Source organism: Phlebotomus papatasi, chromosome 3 (assembly GCF_024763615.1).
Source record: "Phlebotomus papatasi isolate M1 chromosome 3, Ppap_2.1, whole genome shotgun sequence".
In the NCBI taxonomy this organism is placed as follows: Eukaryota; Metazoa; Arthropoda; class Insecta; order Diptera; family Psychodidae; genus Phlebotomus; species Phlebotomus papatasi.
This window is the reverse complement of record NC_077224.1, coordinates 41,384,857-41,402,426: the sequence shown is the minus strand read 5'-3', so window position 1 is coordinate 41,402,426 and position 17,570 is coordinate 41,384,857. Positions and strand designations below refer to the sequence as shown.

The window sequence follows — 17,570 nt, the reverse complement described above, 5'->3', positions numbered from 1 at the left end:
ATTCTTTCTCTACAAAAGTATCATATTTGACCATTAAGACTTACAATAAAGTGAGTTTTACTGAAATTCGTTCGCTGGATATGTTGTGGTCCGGAAAGAGTTAAATAAAAATATAAATTTTCATCAAAAGTCCGTTATTTTCAAATTCAAGGGAAGAAATTCGAGAAATTCACCTAACTTCATGTCAGTCGATAACGTAGAGCAATGTGAGGTTATGTTATAGTGCAAGAAAAAACACAATGCTGCGGAGCCTGAAAAACGCGTTTTTCCGGCGCTCCCATTACTGTACAAGTGTCCAGAATGTCCCACAATCATCAGAAACAGTACCCGTGGTACGGACTACACGTCAGCCGCGTCAAGTGTGGGTTGAGAACTTTGACACACCAGAATCCAAAAAGTTGGAGATTCTAGAGCTGCATCCGGAGGTTTTTGCTGCTCAGCCCCGGATTGACATCATTCATCAGAATGTTGAATGGCAGCGGAAGTATCGGTATGTCAGCTTTGCCCATGCAAAGCTGAGATTTGAGGTACGGGGTGGTGGCAGGAAGCCCTGGCCACAGAAGGGAATGGGAAGGGCAAGACATGGATCTATCCGGTCGCCACTGTGGAAGGGTGGTGGTGTCAGTCATGGACCACGGTCACCCACGAGCCACTTCTATATGCTGCCCTATTTTACGAGGGTCATGGGACTTACATCAACGCTGTCTGTAAAGTTGGCCCAGGATGACTTGTTTGTGGTGGAAAATCTCGATATTCCCGTAGAGGATCCGAAGTTTCTGCAGGAACTGATAGATGCTCGGACTTGGGGACCGTCAGTGTTGATAGTTGATGAGTAAGTTATAGCTTTGGTATGTTCCCAAGGAATTTCTGGAGACCCTTTTACTTTTCCAGGAGCGATATTTTCCCTTACAACATCACTGCAGCCACAGAACAAATTCCTCATGTTACTATGATGCCCCTGTACGGGCTGAATGTCTACTCTATGTTGAAATATCACACCCTGGTTCTCACGAAGGACGCTGTCCGGAAACTCGAAGAAAGAATTCTCTACCAGTTCAATCGATCGGACAGCAGGGAACTCGTGAAGAAATTCCGCGTTAGTCAGTGAAAAGCATTTTAAAAAGGGCAACAGAATTTAATAAAGTAGCTTTCCAGAGACAAATGTAATAGTTTTAACTCCGCGGGTCTCTCTCCTTGGTCAACTTCTCCCGGATTGACCATCGCAGGTCCAGGTGCTTATTTTGTCCAGGAATATTGTCTCTGAACCTGTCCCACTCTTTCTGATACTTTGAATGCATGGTTACGGGATCACTCTTTGTTTTTGGTCGCGTGACTTTCGGGCGAATCCCTGGAAAACAAATTCCTGGTTACCATGTCTCCTTGGCCTTTGACCCTATTTCCCACTGCCCTATATTTCACCTTCTCTGCAGAAAAATACTTACACATCTTGCTTCTCGAATTAACTGATTCCGGACGCGATGGCTGAAGATTTTCACTCTGAACTTCGTCCTTCTTTCTTTCCGGACGATGCACTTTGGCCAGGAAGCTCAATGTTGGTGCTCTATACAGCAGCCCCTGACGATGCTTCTGGGCACATGAGCACTTTGTGGATTTGCATATTTTGCACTGAAGGGTGTCGTATTTAATTAATTTCTTTAAATCTGCGGCAAAAAGAGGAAAATTCAAAAGGATTGAGGTTATAAATATCTCTTTTAGAAAATTGTAACAAACCTCGAATAAACTCTTTCAACTGGTGTGCTGTGATGTTCTTGTACCCCAACTCGTTCAGGTGATGCAACACCTCCCGCGCATCCAGGGAAATTGACATATTTTCAGGGAAAAACAGGGAAAAACTGTCCTTGGCAACGGAAACGGAATCACTCTTGTTTACATAAATTCAACAAAAATTATCCAGACGCCATCATGGAAAAACTCACAGCATTTTTTATCCCAGTTATCTACAATTTGAATTTTCCGCCAAAATTTAAATTGAAAAGTCGTTTTTCAGCAATTAAAAAGAACGTTTTATTTGTAAAAATTGAGTTAAAATCTTTTGGCAATAGTAGATGTTAGCATAATTGTGATGAAAGTGATAAGAGAATTTATTAGGCAAGTGACAAAGTTTACGCAGGAATTTAAACGCAGTAGATTGATGCCAGGCCAATGTAAATGAAGCAGTAAATGATAAATGCAATTCTGTCGATAGCTGTAGCCAGAATAGCCCAATCATGCTGGCTAGAACTCTTGGTCACGGGATGAATCATGTGTCGGTCATCAGGAGCGTTGTTTTCTTCAAAAGGTGGCTCTCTCAATTCTTCGCTGCGTTGCTGAATATTCGGTTGAACCTTTAAGAAAGTTTACCATAAGCCCTGACCTGATAGGGGGAATCTTTCGGCTTCGAACACTTTATATTTTCCCCATATTACTTCTTTAATGAATTTGACCTGTCAGTGGCTAATATATTAAAAAAAACTAGCATGAAGTCACACAACAAGAATATGGCGAAAAATATCAAGTGTTAGAATACAGAGTGTGTGCGAAGCCTGAGAGATTTCCCCTACATGAATATTAATAAATTATTTTACAAATAATGCAGTTTCTTCTAAACTAGAGAAAAGAGTAATGTTTTGTTATTAAATTTAATCAAGAAGTTGTAGTGTATGAGGTTAGACGGGTGAGGAGAAAAAGGCTGTAGGAGTTGATTGGTCGGGTACAGACAAGGGGGAGATATTAGGGTGAAAATGTGTACACCACTTCCAGACACTTCCACAATTCATATGGAAGAGTTCTTCGCACTTCCAGCATTTCGGAAAACTCCCGAAAATCCTGCAATACTTCCAACACTTCTTACACTTCATGCAATTCTCGTACTTAGGAATCAATAATTCATTTAATATTATGAACAATATCTATATTTAAAAAATTCTAAAGGAATTGATTTTTATGTATATTTATATATATATTTTTAAATATTTTGCTTATATTTTGAATTACTTGCAGCAGATATTTTTCAAATTAAAAATCAAATTGAAAATCATTCTTCAAATTTTTATTTTTTCATGCTTGTAATCCCTTGTAATCCATAAATATTATATTAATTCATGTAATTCAAAAACAAATTTATTTAATATTTTATCAAAAATAATTGTTTTCCAAAAGTTGATCATTTTTTATTTCTTGTTATGTTTGAAAAAAATTACTTAAGTTACAGTGAGATGTCTCTAAGGTTACACTTAAAACCCTATGCATCACCAAGCTCTTACTTAATTGCCGTTATCCCCAAAGACTTCATACCCGTTTAAACATAGAATTGTTCGGAATTGGATAGAGAAGTTTTTGCTTAAAAGGTTACGAGCAAAAAGTACCATAATAACTCGTAATACAGTCCATACAGTTCCTACAGTTCTCCTTATTCCTTTCAGTGAAAAAAATGTGGCACCCATGTATCGAGCTTTTAAATACATCCAAGCTTTTCTAAATAGCGAAATACTATGGAATTATTTTTTTCCAAAATCTTGATAATCTCCTCAATTCGATAATTTTTTCCAATCGAATACTCACAATATTGCCATCAATATTAGAGACCGTTTAAAGTAAAGTTGGTCTTTTCAATAATAATATTCTTATATCGAAATTTTCTAAGCCATTCTTCAAACATTTAAACACGATCTAAATAGACCCACAAAATGCTTTTTTGTGGAAGTCCACCACTTAGGCCTTTCCAAAATTCCACTAACATTAAATACTACAAAGGTAGCTTTTCGTTCCTTAAGTATTTTATAAAAGTCCTTCAAAGGACATATCGACTTATTAGAAGGATACTTAGCGTTAGGGGGATGTAAGACAATATAATCTTACCAGTAAAAGCAAAAAAAGTAAACATAAATGCTGGAGGAAACCTACGGGATACTCCTTAATTATAAGCTATAATTGCTACTCCTTGAGCTATAATAAATTTTACCGTTATTTACTATGTATTATTATCATAACCGAACTTGTAAAATGATTAAAAACTTTTTCGACCACTCGAATTTAAAATCTGAGCTAAAAGAATGGTATATACACTAGATCCCGGCATTATGCACATTTTCGGGACCGAAAAAAACGCGCGAAATGGCATTATGCATCGAGAAAATTTGCATACCTACAGGGGCTTTCTTTTGAATAAATTGACCGTTGAACGAATTTCGCGCAGAGTAAAAGTCGGTAAAACTAGTTCAAACAAAAAGATTCAATTGTTTCAACTAATTCAACAATATAAATGCATTAACAAACAGTACATAGCCAGAGTTCTTCAATAAATGGTTAGAATAATAAAAAAAATACCTTAAAAAAAGAAATTAAAATTTTGTCTGAAAAAGTAGCAAAATGTTTTCAAATTTCCCGCGTCGCAACATAGTATGCATTCAGGCGTATTTCAAAAATGATTTCATAAATTGACCCCCGATGGTAGGCAAATTTGCATAATTGTGTGTGCATAATTCCGTCAGGTGCATAATCCCGAAGGACTTAATGCCGGGACTGAGTGTATATGAAAAGAATGATGCCCATAGTCCATTGCATAATCAAGGAGATAAACCCACCAAACACCCCTAATATTCGTTCCATTGAGAAATATTGACAAATAAATGAGAAATAAATCAATAAGGACCCGAAGAAGAACGCCAAACCTGTCCAAAATATCGAGGACTTCAAGAAAAAGTGAAATGAAATGGTCAGAAATCATGGTGAAGATCTTCTTAATGCCTTGATGAGAGGAATCAAGGAGAAGCTGCGACATTTTCCTAATTAAAAAATTAAATAAAAAAAAAAGATTATTTGTAAATGTTTATGAATTCCTATTGGGGATTTACGAAATGCTCGTAAATCGTAATATCCACTAACAAGTTCGTAAAGTTTGTATTTTTCTCACAAACATTGCTCGTAAGATTATCACTTGACGAGTACATTTTGTACTTTTTATAAACATCTGTTAGTAAATGTTCGTAAATGTTTGTAATCACCCAAAAAATGTTCTTAAAATTTTGTCATTTGTTTTTTAAAGATTTGTCAGACAAACAAAAATGCATGAACAAATGATTGTGATGGAACAAAAAATGCTCCTCAAGTGATAAAGTTGCGAACAAAGTTTTGGAAAAAGTACAAACTTTTACGAACTTTTTCAGTGAGTAATATGAAATTTACAAACATTTTGTAAATGTCCAACAGGGAATTAACAAACATTATGAACAATTTTAAGAAATATTTTTTTTTCTTTATTCAAATGTTGTCCATTTACTGAACCATCCATTCTGAGTCATTTCTAAGCCAAACCGTAGTCTTGGGCTTCCCAAAATACAGTCACTGAAAATTGTCTCTTGCTTCAAATAATTAAAGGGACAGATAATCCTAACCGGCTTATGTAGGTGAGATTCTTAATGTGAGCTAACACGGAATGTACGCAAATTCGATTTAGAGCTGAAGTTGGGGGACGCCATTCAGTTATATTAAATCAAATTCGTTAAATTATGCAAATTTTGTATTTAAACTAAAATATCAAAGATTTGGATGGACTGACAGAAAAGTGATATATGGGTGAAATGTAGACCAGAATGTTATCTACAATTTTGCTGTAGAACTTGATCTCATTGATTAATCAAAAGCCGAGATAATCGACATTGTTTGTTTCTGAACTGATTTTTTCGATCAGAGCGCCCCAAGTGTTCATTTGATGAACTTCAACTATGTTAAAGAATTGTTGTATTTTGTGAGACTTTTCATTTCAAACCCTATTTTAAGTGTCTTGGTCGAGTGGAAGCACTCAAATTGGCATCTGAGTGGTTTCAAAGCGTTATTATGGGAAAAGTCAATTTTTTCACACTTAAACGGCAAAATCGGACAGATTGAATTATCTGAGCGAAAAATGATGTATGAACGAAATGTAGAGACAAATGCCCTCTACAATTATGTCGAAGTAATCATCAAGATCGGTTCAGCGACAGTCGAGATAATTGAGGTTATGTCATATTGAAATTGGTTTTTCGACTGTAGCGCTTCTGGTGTTGGTCCCACGAAGTTCAAATGTTCTAGAAAGTTGTAGAATTTAGCGAGATCTTTCATTTGCGGCCTCAGCCATCAAAATCGGTCACATAGAACCGGAGATATGATTTTTTGAATTTCGTGAACTTTGACCCCTTATATCTCCGGTTCTATTACAACCACAGCGCACTTACGCACCATTTTGGAAATGTCCTAGACTGAACTACAACACTCTAAAATTTCATTAACTTGCACAGAGGAATTTTTGAGAGAAATGATTTTGAATTTTGATGAATTTTGACGTTATCGCAGCGCCACCTGTGGTGACTTTTTAAACTTTCATCTGAAAGTGCTCATTGAGACGAAACCAGAAAGCCAAAATTTAGGTCGATATGTTAATTAGAACCGGAGAATTGTTAATTATGTTAGAATTGTTAATTTGAACTTTGACCCCTTATAGCTCGGGTCAGGGGTTATGGATCGACTTAAGTATTTTTTTGTTTGGCAGGTATAATCAAGGGCTACAACATACTAAAATTTTAGCCCGATATATAAAGGAATTTCTGAGTTATTTAACTTAGAAAATTGAAAAATCTTCTTTTTAAAAATAGCTCCCCTAGCGGTAGTTTTATGAACTTGTGATGTTAGTGGCATTTCACGAGAGCTTTCCAAAACGCCATCACTTTTTAAATTCTGATAATTAGAACCGGAGTTATGGCCATTTTAAGAATTGTTTTTTGGAATCTTATTGCTCGGGTCAGGGGGGTCGGGGGACCTTAAGTTTGGTATTGATGGAAAGCCCTAAGGCCCAGCTATAACATACTAAAATTTGAGCCCGATAGTTTAGAAAACCGAAATAAATTAATTTAAATTGCATTATCCTTGCCCACGAGGAAAATTCAGCAAGTTGATTTTTCATAAATTGATTGTTCTTCATCAAAAGATGATGAACGTGAATCTGAAATTTAATATTGCCAATTTCAAGAAATTTGATTTTAAAATTCTATGTATTCACTTTGCATTGTTTTAAAGTTGTTATGCTTGTAAAAAATTGTAGTTTTTAAAAATTTCAATTGATTTAAAAAAAATACCTGTAAGATATGCAATCCCAGGACCTTTCCACATCTTCCATCAAGGGTTGATTTGATTGCCCAAGGCATTGTGGAAGCGTATTTATTGCGAGACAAACTAAGCACAGTCACAGCGATCAAGGTGGAGAATCCGACGAGATAGAGGCAAGAGTTCAAGAAGTGCACCACTAGGGGAGTATTGAAGACCATGGCGGGAATGAGGGTGGATAAATAGAACTGGAAGACACAGATAACAACAGCAATCACGCCATTTAGGAGGATCTTTTCACCAGCATTCGATGGTAGCCAAAAGGTGGCAAGAGTCAGGAGGACAATTACAGTGACTGGAGTCACAACAATTGCCTTGTACATGGGAGATCTACGAACAATCGTAAGATTGTAGGAAATGTCGACATAGGGCTCTGGACAGCATGTGTAGATCTTTTCATTGCGTTTTATACTTGTGTCCACAATGTTCCATTCGTGATTGTGTAGATAGGGTTCCAGCGTAATGCCCTCGCCTTCAAAAATGCGTAGATTGAGCTTGTTTCCGTCATATGTCCAGGATCCAATAACTATTCTGCAGATATGTTGATCCTGAGGCCAGTATTCCAAATCTATTGCACAGAAGACAGTCAATTGACATGGAGGAACCCATACCACATCCCCATTGCTATTGAGAATTGAGTGAGTGTTGGCATAGTGATCTACAGAATTTCCATCAGCACTGTTGTAGAGAACAACGTCTGGCTGCCAGATTTCATGATCAGCCACGTGGATGGTAGTTAATCCTCCATAATCTGACGCATTCCAATGAAGCTTGGGATCATTCCATTTCTGCAAGACCATCGATCACTGTCGTTAAATGGAAAATTTCCCTATTTCAATTACTCACAAATTTTATCCATCCATGGACAGTCATTGTGGATTTCGTCTCATCAACAGTGATATGAAGGACAGTTAAGCCAATATCAACATTAGTTGTGTTGTAGTACTCTTCTGGCCTTGCAAATTTATCATAAGTCCTGAACAGATCTCTCTTGAGCTTGTCTGTCCAGGTGGCATTCCATATCGGTTTAATGCCTAATTTAATTAAGAGAAGGTATAAAAGATTAAAAGAAAGAGCTTTATTGGGTTTCCAGTTTTAATTTTGTTGGAATCAATTTTTCTATTAAACCTTGTATTTTATTTATGTATTTTTTTTACTTTGTAAAATAAAATCAGTGCTGAAATATTCTAAGTCGAAATGTTGTGGTAAAAAAAAACTTCTTTAATTTTAGATCTTTCGAAATACAGTAGACTCTCTCTCAATCGGGAATATGGGGCAAAATGTCATCCGGTTTAGCGATAGAATTGAGCGTCAAAGCCTTTGTAAATTCCACAAAAAGCGCTCAATTATAAAGAATCACGATAAAATAGCAAGAACTACAGCGAATTTGGTCGAATTAGCTTCATAATTAAACGTGAAATTTGTCAACAAAATTTGTCGCCCGATTTAAAAAGAGCCGATTGAGTGAGAGTCTACTGTATTTTTAATGTAGAAATTTTTAGGGGAAGGCTTTCAGACTTCATATTTTCCCATATTATTCCTTTAATTAATCTGACGAAACTGACCTAATTTGTAGAGTGTGCGTGCGAACCCTGAAAGCCTTTTCCTTATACGGGCTTCAGACCTAAGGCTTAGCCAAATGGCTTAACTTCTCTAACTGGTTATTGAAAGGTGTTTGGGAAAATTTTGATTTAAGATTAAATACTGATAGCAAATAATCTAGGGGAAAGTATTCTCCCTTCGAACGTTCATGCCTTCGAATAATGTGAATTTTCTTTTAGTTTTCTTAACAAAACTTACACATTTCTATTAAATATTAGTTGGCTTATCATCAATTGTTGATAATTCCGTGATAATTTAGTGTAAATCTCTTACGAAAAACAAAAGAAATTTACATTATTCGAAGGCATGAACGTTAGAAGGGAGAGCACTTTCCCCTATAAGTCCTATCCTATCCTATTGTAAATCTTCATAAGATGAAGTAAATTGTTACAAGAACATTAAGAAAAAAATAATTATTAACAAAGAATATAGAGTACAGTAGAGCCCGGCTATAGGCCATCGCTCTATAGTCCACAATTTATCGACCGTTGATTTCAAAACACTGATTTTAAGTTTTAGGTTATGTTTTTTAGTATGCGACATGCAATGTTGTCATAATTACACTCTTAGAAAAGTTTAGACGTGATTACCAATGAAAATTAGTTGTTCGGGCGATTATTATCAAATCTATTTAAAATAGTTCTTATATTCTTAAAACATTATACTCATAATAAATTTATTAGTAGTGAGAATATAAGACAATATTTACGTGGATAAGTTGCGGCAATTATTTCATAATGCTTTCATACAATTATATTTGCTTGTGTTAATTAAATGAAATCATTATCCCAACTAATATTGGTCACTAATTCCTTTTAGTTCTCACAACCAATGTAAATAGATGGGCCTATATTTTCATAAAGTTATGACTACTTTTCCAATAGTAAAGAGTGATTTTTATTTTAGTAATGCGTTGAAGCTCTTTCGAATTTTAAGCAACTAATAAGAAATGTGCATCACAATGAATGCTATATAGTAACCACAACTAATATGATATAGTTATTACAGCCAATAAGATGGGTATCAACCCCATTTATTTAGTAATTGGAACTAATATGTTATAGTACCCATTATTATTTTGACTTAGTTGTGATAACTAAATGAAAAGGATACTTTAACTAACTGTGGTCAACTATTTCATTTAGTTACCCAAACTAAATATATAGTTGGGTCTATATTTACTATATTTTATAGTTCTAATAACTGTATATGAGCTTGTACGAACTAATTTTTTCTAAGAGTGTATTTTAATATTTTTGGCAAACTTTATTGAGTAGTTGTGTTAATTGTGATCCATAATGAAGAGAGCGAGGGCAAGTACCACAATCGCAAAGAAAATGGAAGCCCTCGAGCAATTTCAATACTAAAAATCGTTGATAATTTTAAAAAAATGACATGGACTATAGTGCGACCCAAGTGTCAAATCTGGAACCAAATATGGACTATAGCGAAGCTCTACTGTAGATTATTTTCGGGAACATTATGACATAAAGCAAATTTTATTAAATAAAGTTGAATTATTTATTTTACATAAGTTTTTTAAAATTTATATTTATAACATAATTATGAATTATTTGGGATTTGGAAATGACTATCGGTATAAACATCTTTGTAAACTTTTTAGACTAACCCTTTCTGACCAGTTTTGTTCCCTTCCTTTCCATTAGGAAGTGAGGTAAAAGATTTCAAAAAAAAAAAACCTACAACACATTATTAAACAATATGAACAAGTATTTCATTATAATAAATATTGTTTTTTTTTAGTATTAACTGAAAATTAAGCAGGAGACCAAAATGGTCCAAAGTGGTGAATTTGTAATGGTCAGAATAATAGATTTTATGAAAGATTTTATGAAAATGTTTAAAAATGCGCCTGAATATTTAAATAGCACTGTTTTGTAAAAGTTACCTTGACAAAAATTTATATTACTTGAGCAAAGAATATAAAAAAACTTGTAGAAAATAATTTTCTGTACGTGGCTATAAGTCTCAGATCCACTCTTAATGCACTTTTACGTATTGTTATTATAAAATAAAGGACCATATCTTTTTGTAAGTTTTATTTCTGTCTTTTCTTATTTTCTCACTATTTTATTAATACCTGAATTTTATGATGAGTAGAAAATATTTTTGAATTGAAATAAACTGTAAACCTATATTTTTTCTGTTACTTCGTCAAAATAGTTTGTAAACTATACAAACAAATAAAAAGTGACGAAATAAAATAAATGAGACTTTTAATGACCTAAACTAAAGCATTATTTGCTTGTAATTAAATATATTTAATTTCGGAAAATATTTTTATAAAATGTTTTATTTAGACAATTAAAATTTATTCCCTCGAAAGCCTCGAAATAGTATGACAGCATGAAAGCATTCAAATAAATCAAAGAACAGATCATGAAGCTTGATAGGATCAAACTGTCTTTTGGCAGGTAACCTCAACATTTTGAAGTACTTAAAGGATGAAGTTTATTATCTTGGTACTGAAACTCAAAGAGAGAGCAGTTGTTATACAATCCGCTTTTTCAACTCGTCACCGTCCTGGAGCTTAAACGGTAAAAGATATGAACTTCCAGTCTTTGGTGACCTCCAATAAAAAAAAACCTCCAACCCCTCCAAACATAAAAACATGTTTTTCGGTTTATTTTGAAAAAGCCCACTATAGATTTCTTATATTTTCGGAAATATTTTAGTGGCAGCCTAGGTGAACATTTTGTTCAAACATACCTACAACCCCTACAACCTAAAAAAATTGCCATTTTTAATTTTTAAGAACTAGTCTTACAGGGCCTATTTTTCAACTGATTTGGTCCAAAATGGATTTTTTTTGGACAGGTCTTAAAATTTTTAACCCTACTGCATCGGTTAGAATTGGTAATGAATCGGTAAAGTTGCTGTAAAATCATCTATATTTTTTAATATTTTTTTTTTGTTTGTAACCTTGTAACTTAACTGGAGGCTAAATAATGGTAAAAGATACGAGCTTTTGGTCTTCGGTGAGCCCCTCCCCCATAAGTCGACTTAAGAAACATTATTATGATTTTTATTGTGCCTCACCCTCCTCTAACCCCTCTAAGATCATGTGTTTTTTAGTTTATTTCAAAATGACTCTTACAATTTCTTTTATTTTTAAATATGTTTTGGAGGTAATCCCACATTTTGTCCAAACAACTATGACTTAAAAATTCGCCATTATGAGTTTTTGAAAATCAAAGATTAACTACTTCAAAAATCCTGTTTCCAACATATTTTGATTGAATTAGGACTTTTTGGAATGGTCTCGAAATCAGTAATAAATCGCTTAAATATCCGTATAATATATAGGGTAAGTGTGCCAAATTCCGGCCAGCTTGCAATTTCGGCCACCTTTTTTGTTCCTCGAATTTCCATGAACTTTTAGATTTTACGTACTCTAGAGATTATACGATGCAAAAGAATAACAAAAAATGTAGCTTCGACAAACGAGATGACGTGAAAAAAATATTGGAAGAATTCCCGAAGGGCAAGAGAATGAAGGTGGCCGAAATAGGACACCATAGCTATGTCTATATTTTTATTCATTTTAAAATGTATTTTAAAATGACAAAAGAAAGAATAAAAAAATCAATTTGTATTTAAAATATTACATTTTAAACTTTGACGCTTGCATGCAACTATGCCGAAATTTGGCACACTTACCCTATGACTTATCTTTATCGTATTTATATTTTTGTCATTTTTTGTTTGTCCGTGTGCTTATGACTAATGCCAGTGCATTCTAAGATTAGAAAGATAATTTCTTTACGAATTTTCGATTTTTAAATGCTGAATCAATTTAATATCTAGTAGATCAGTAAGCTCCAAAAAATCATGCGATAAAATAATACAGGGAGAGCTCTCTCTCGTGATTTCGTGCATTCCGCAAAGATAGGACGCTTTGTCATATCTTTCTTTCCCAGAAATATAAATTGAAAAATAGCCCAATTGAATTAAACCAAATCATAAGGAAATTTGACAAAAAAATATAATTAAAAAGTGTTTATCATACGCCTAAAGTGTGAAGTTTATGAAATAGAGACGATACGCTTATCTCGAATTTGATCGTGTGGAGTCTGGACATCGCGGAAGATGAAAACAACTTGTCTTAGAATTGAGGAGCACCATGAATAATATAGGGTAGGTGTGCCAAATTTCGGCATAGTTGCATGCAAACATCAAAGTGTCAAGTTTTAAATGTAATATTTTTAATACAAATTAATTTTTTTTATTCCTTCTTCTTAAGGAGTGTTGCTTGGAACCTTATAGATAGTTTATCGTCTTTATTTACTTTAAAATCATTCTTAATACATTTTAAAATGAATAAAAATGTAGACATAGCTTTGGTGCCTTATTTCGGCCACTTTCATTCTCATAGTTCCATACCCTCCGGGAATTCTTCCAATGTCTTTTTCACGTCATCTTGTTTGTCGAAGCTACATTTTTTGTTATTCTTTTGCATTGCATAATCTCTACAGTGTAAAAACTAAAAATTAATGGAAATTCCAGGAGCAAAAAAAGGTGACCGGAATTGCAAGCTGGCCGAAATTTGGCACACTTACCCTAATATGATAAGAGTGGAGCCTCGGAAAAATAATAGCCACAACATTGCCGAGTATTAATCTATTGAGAGACACTATAAAAGAGGGTTAGCTTGAGATAACAGTCAGTCAATTTTTATACCCCACATGTAACACAACAGAAAATAAATCCCCAAGTCACTCTCACCGAGAATTTTAATTTTAAGTAATGGAAACCGGAGGAATCATTTCAAGGTATTTACAAAGTCCTATCAGCATCAACACTCCATTAAATTTTAATCACATGTGGATAATGCATAAATATTAAAAAAAATCAAAAATTTTATTTTATGTAAAGAAATCTCTCTCTAATTTTCAGAATAAAGAGGTTTTCTAAAAAAATAAAACTGAATTATTACATTTTGGAACAAATAGGCTGAAATTTTCAATGCTCAAAATTTAAAGTAAACTTCATTTAAAGAGATGTGTGAGATCTTTACAGATATACTTTCTACAAATTTGCTCCATTGACACATTATAAAATCTAAAGCTGATTAGAACTTCCGTTCAAGCAAACAACAATGCTGCGCGACAGCATAAATTACCACTTAAAGGTCCAAAATAAATTGTTTATTACAGTATTTTTCTCAATCTTACAACTGGCTAAAAATTTTCTTTCTATTAAAAATTCTTGATAAAGCAAAGGGTGATTAATTAAACAAAAATTCTCACCTGTTGGTGAAGATGCTTCCACATTTCCAAAGACACTCAATAATCCTAAAATTGGCACAAAATTCTGCAGTTTATTTTTCATTTCTAGCAACTTTTTCTAACAAATCCTATAACACTGTTACGCAATATTCCAGGAAGGGAGATGCGAGCACTCCGACTCGATCAACACTCAGAGAGACACTGAATTTCTTAATCCAGTTAAGAGATGCGACCTCAAGGAGATCTATTGTGTGACAATATGTTATACAAACTTCCATGATATGGGTTTTAATGCTATTGTGCCATCAGTCGCTATTACTTTTATTGGAATTTAACCATCTCTCCCCCGCACATATTCATATGCTTGGCTAGCAGCGTGTTGAGCACCGAGATTTGACCGATAAAACCAAAATAGCAACGTTCTCTCAATTGAACACTTTAAACTCCTTAAATCTGATCATTTATTTGTGGGATTTTTTTCTATACCAATTCACTTCCTATACCAAGCAATCCATTGGGGTGTTTATTGAGGCAATTTAAACATCTCTAAAGGCCATTTTAGAGGGAATTTAATGCTTTTCAATGCTTTAGAAAAGAATTGATTTTTTTTATTTAAAATTTCACGTTCCAAAAAAGGAATTGAAAGTTTGATGAAGGATTTAATAATTCAGTCCTTAGATAAAAAATACTTCTAATTCTTATAAAGCCTTATTTGTTTTAAAATAAAATAATTACAAAGTCGACTAAACTTGATGTCTTTGAATTTGTGAAATAAAAAAAAAAACTAAGGATATATTTAATAAACACTTGCAGAAATTTAAAATTGTAAAAGAATTGTTTCGAAATTGTTAGTAGATAATTAGGTGTGATTCCTTCTAATCACACCTATTGTAATCCTCGGATTTTCTCAAAGTGCTTAGATCGAGCTGAAATTCACAGGGTATATGTTTTGAACATCCCTGATCCCGAAAATCATAAGCCGGCAATTCGGCCGGCCGTCCGTAGTACGCAATATCTCTGTTTTTTTTCCCTAAATTTTGAGAGAACAGTTTCTTAAGAGATATGCTGTCGTCTCCAAACCTTTGCTACCCAAGTGGCACAGCATGACTAAAGTCTCGTTATTGGGTTATTCAATCTTCACACTTTAAGCTCAATCATTGTAGTTTAATTTCTCTAAATTCTTATCAGTGACGATTTTTTGGAAAACGTTTACTTCATAAGATTAGATAATCGAATCGCCATACTAATATTTTCATACTAATTCGATAAACAAATAGCGAATCGCCAACCGTATGGTGACTATTATATGACGTGCTTTACGAACTTTAGAACTAACGTGCTTTAGAATTAAAGAAAAGGTTACGAACACTAGGGGGTCAAAGTCACCCATGGAGGACAAAGTCACCCGCATCTACGGTAATATTAGACACTTCTTATTTTACTCAAAATACTATAAATTTTTATTTTTTCAATTTTTTTTTAAATAAAATTATAATAAAAAGAATTTTATTCTATTGGAGCACAGGATAATAAGGAAGTAGCAAAACAAGGTATAATTGAAAAAAAAGAAAAGTGAAAAATACGACGGAGTAAATGAGTGGCGATATGGATTCAAAAATGACAACAGCCTTAACGTAAAAGGAAAGAATAAGAGGATTCTTCATAATCCGACTAACACAGGGTAACCTGTTACTATTAATTGTCCATGCTCTTGAAAACTATTTTGGTTTAAGTGAATAAAATAAGTCCTTAATAAGTACTTAATTAAGGCACTTTTTGGGCGAATGTGTTGACGTCTGACGAAATAGATAATGCGGTGGACACATGGTAACTTTGATTAATAAGTAGGGCTGTGTGGATGTCAAGAGACGTCCGGCCCCTACCAAAGCTTTAAAGAAGAGAAGAAGAAGATTAATAAGTAATTACTTCAAAAGTGCTTAGACGAAAATCCCTTACTAATCACTTCGAGAAAAGTATTTCTGATTTCCTTGATTACAAACTGCTTAAATAAAGGCATATGACCCTTATATGACCTTAATTATCTACTTAGCGTTAAGGTGGACCCATGCCAATTCACTTTCGCCATTTTCCATACTTGACGGTTGACTCTTTTTCATACAATTTTTAAGTATTTGGTTCTTCTACAACTCCTTAAAATTAAGTAATTGATTTAGGAACTTATAAGCTACTTAATAAGTACTTAATATCTTATCCGGGAACTGTCACTGATACGACTTTTAAGTGGATCAGGTATAATTAAGTCAGTTCGTCAAGCTTATTTAAGAACTAGGCTTTTGCTACTTGGGTACAGAGTATGTATCCCCAGAGTATGTTGTAAAATTGATATACATTGTCCGTTTTATTATTCGGATGACAATTTGACGCTTTTATTTAAAATGATGAAGCCTATTTTTAAGCAGTTAATCAAAACCGTTTAAAATATTGAATAATAGACAAATCCGAAAATCGTCTTTTCGTACCCTCTTAGTCCCATTTTGATTATATAATAATTTTGCCATCTTTTTTAAATGCTACTCCCTCTGTCCCAAAAAAGTCATGCATTATTTAATATAACATGTACTAAAAAACGTACGACTTTTTTCGGGATGGAGGGACTATATCATTAAAATAAAAATATGGAAATTTTTAAATAAAAAGAAATTGCAGTCAACTGCAGTCAACTTTCCGTTATCCAGATAATTATTGAGGGTTATATTGACAAATAAAAACCTGCGAAGGGTGATTTTTTGAATTCTCTAGTGTTTGACAGCTGTCATCCGTATATCGGAAAGTTAAGTGTATGTAGACACCCCCTGAGACAAGAGACGATCCATAACTAAGCTACTGTTAGAGACTAAAATTCACGTCAAGAGAAAAGGCTTAAGGCATTCCAGCAAATATAAATTATAGGCCATTTAAATCTTTTGAGAATAAAATGATTTGTCATAATGAAGATACGGAATACCGTGATTGAAAATATTGATCCTAATCTGCCAAAAAATTTAAGAACATGTAAAAAGTTAAGTACTAAAGTGATATCTCTATTATACAAGTGCTCTTGATTTAAATTCCCTTTAGATCATCAGGAATCTGCTATAAATAATAATAATTATTAAATTTTATATATTTTATACTTACCAATTAAAATTTTAAATTGTTATATAATTTATTTTATACCCGTTGTCAAATAATCTCAGAAGTTATGTAAATATTTTTTTTGGATTAGACCACATTATTAGACAGACACTAAACAATTTTCAGTTTATCACCAGCATTGGAGACGTTGCAAAGACACATTAAAAAAAAGTCAGTAAATAAATCAAATGGAATCTGCTATAAAATTAAGAAGAATTGACAAAATTCCAGGAACTCTTCTTAAAGAAATCTCACCAACGACCTCCGTGGTATTTTCTAAAGAACACATCTAGTAGATAATGTATCAATTAATTGAATACTTGATGGGTCTTTTCTCAATCTGAACCGTCAAAATTATTTTGGATTGAGGTAGAGCGGTATGCTTTTAGCAAATGCTGATTCACTGAGATTATATAAGGCACAAACACCCGGAATAAATCATGATTA

General features: G+C 33.6%; 4 protein-coding genes across 5 annotated transcripts in view; 1 reads left to right on the top strand and 3 right to left on the bottom strand.

Moving 5' to 3' along the window:
• LOC129805721 (39S ribosomal protein L4, mitochondrial) overlaps window positions 1-1,162 on the top strand; it is a 147,122-nt gene extending 145,960 nt beyond the window's left edge. Inside the window, exons 2-3 of one of the 2 annotated variants that reach the window (XM_055853831.1) lie at window positions 230-832; window positions 892-1,162. In XM_055853831.1, the coding sequence (XP_055709806.1) occupies window positions 240-832; window positions 892-1,108 (810 nt within the window). In that variant the 5' untranslated portion in view covers window positions 230-239 and the 3' untranslated portion in view covers window positions 1,109-1,162. Of the gene's footprint in view, window positions 1-195; window positions 833-891 lie in introns of those variants that run through there. The other variant, XM_055853830.1, reaches the window with a different exon arrangement.
• LOC129805729 (peroxiredoxin 1-like) overlaps window positions 1-17,570 on the bottom strand; it is a 345,084-nt gene that overhangs the window by 18,636 nt on the left and 308,878 nt on the right. The gene's annotated exons all lie outside the window — the stretch shown is intronic.
• Window positions 1,115-1,907, bottom strand: LOC129805732 (uncharacterized). Its single transcript, XM_055853844.1, has 3 exons — window positions 1,732-1,907; window positions 1,443-1,661; window positions 1,115-1,348 (listed from the first exon to the last, which is right to left on the bottom strand). Exons 1-3 carry the CDS (start codon window positions 1,826-1,828, stop codon window positions 1,173-1,175), a joined length of 492 nt encoding a protein of 163 aa, XP_055709819.1. The 5' UTR covers window positions 1,829-1,907; the 3' UTR covers window positions 1,115-1,172.
• On the bottom strand, window positions 2,001-14,191 carry LOC129805709 (acetylcholine receptor subunit alpha-like 1). The gene is made up of 4 exons (XM_055853805.1): window positions 14,010-14,191; window positions 7,984-8,171; window positions 7,110-7,925; window positions 2,001-2,345 (listed from the first exon to the last, which is right to left on the bottom strand). Exons 1-4 carry the CDS (start codon window positions 14,089-14,091, stop codon window positions 2,136-2,138), a joined length of 1,296 nt encoding a protein of 431 aa, XP_055709780.1. The 5' UTR covers window positions 14,092-14,191; the 3' UTR covers window positions 2,001-2,135.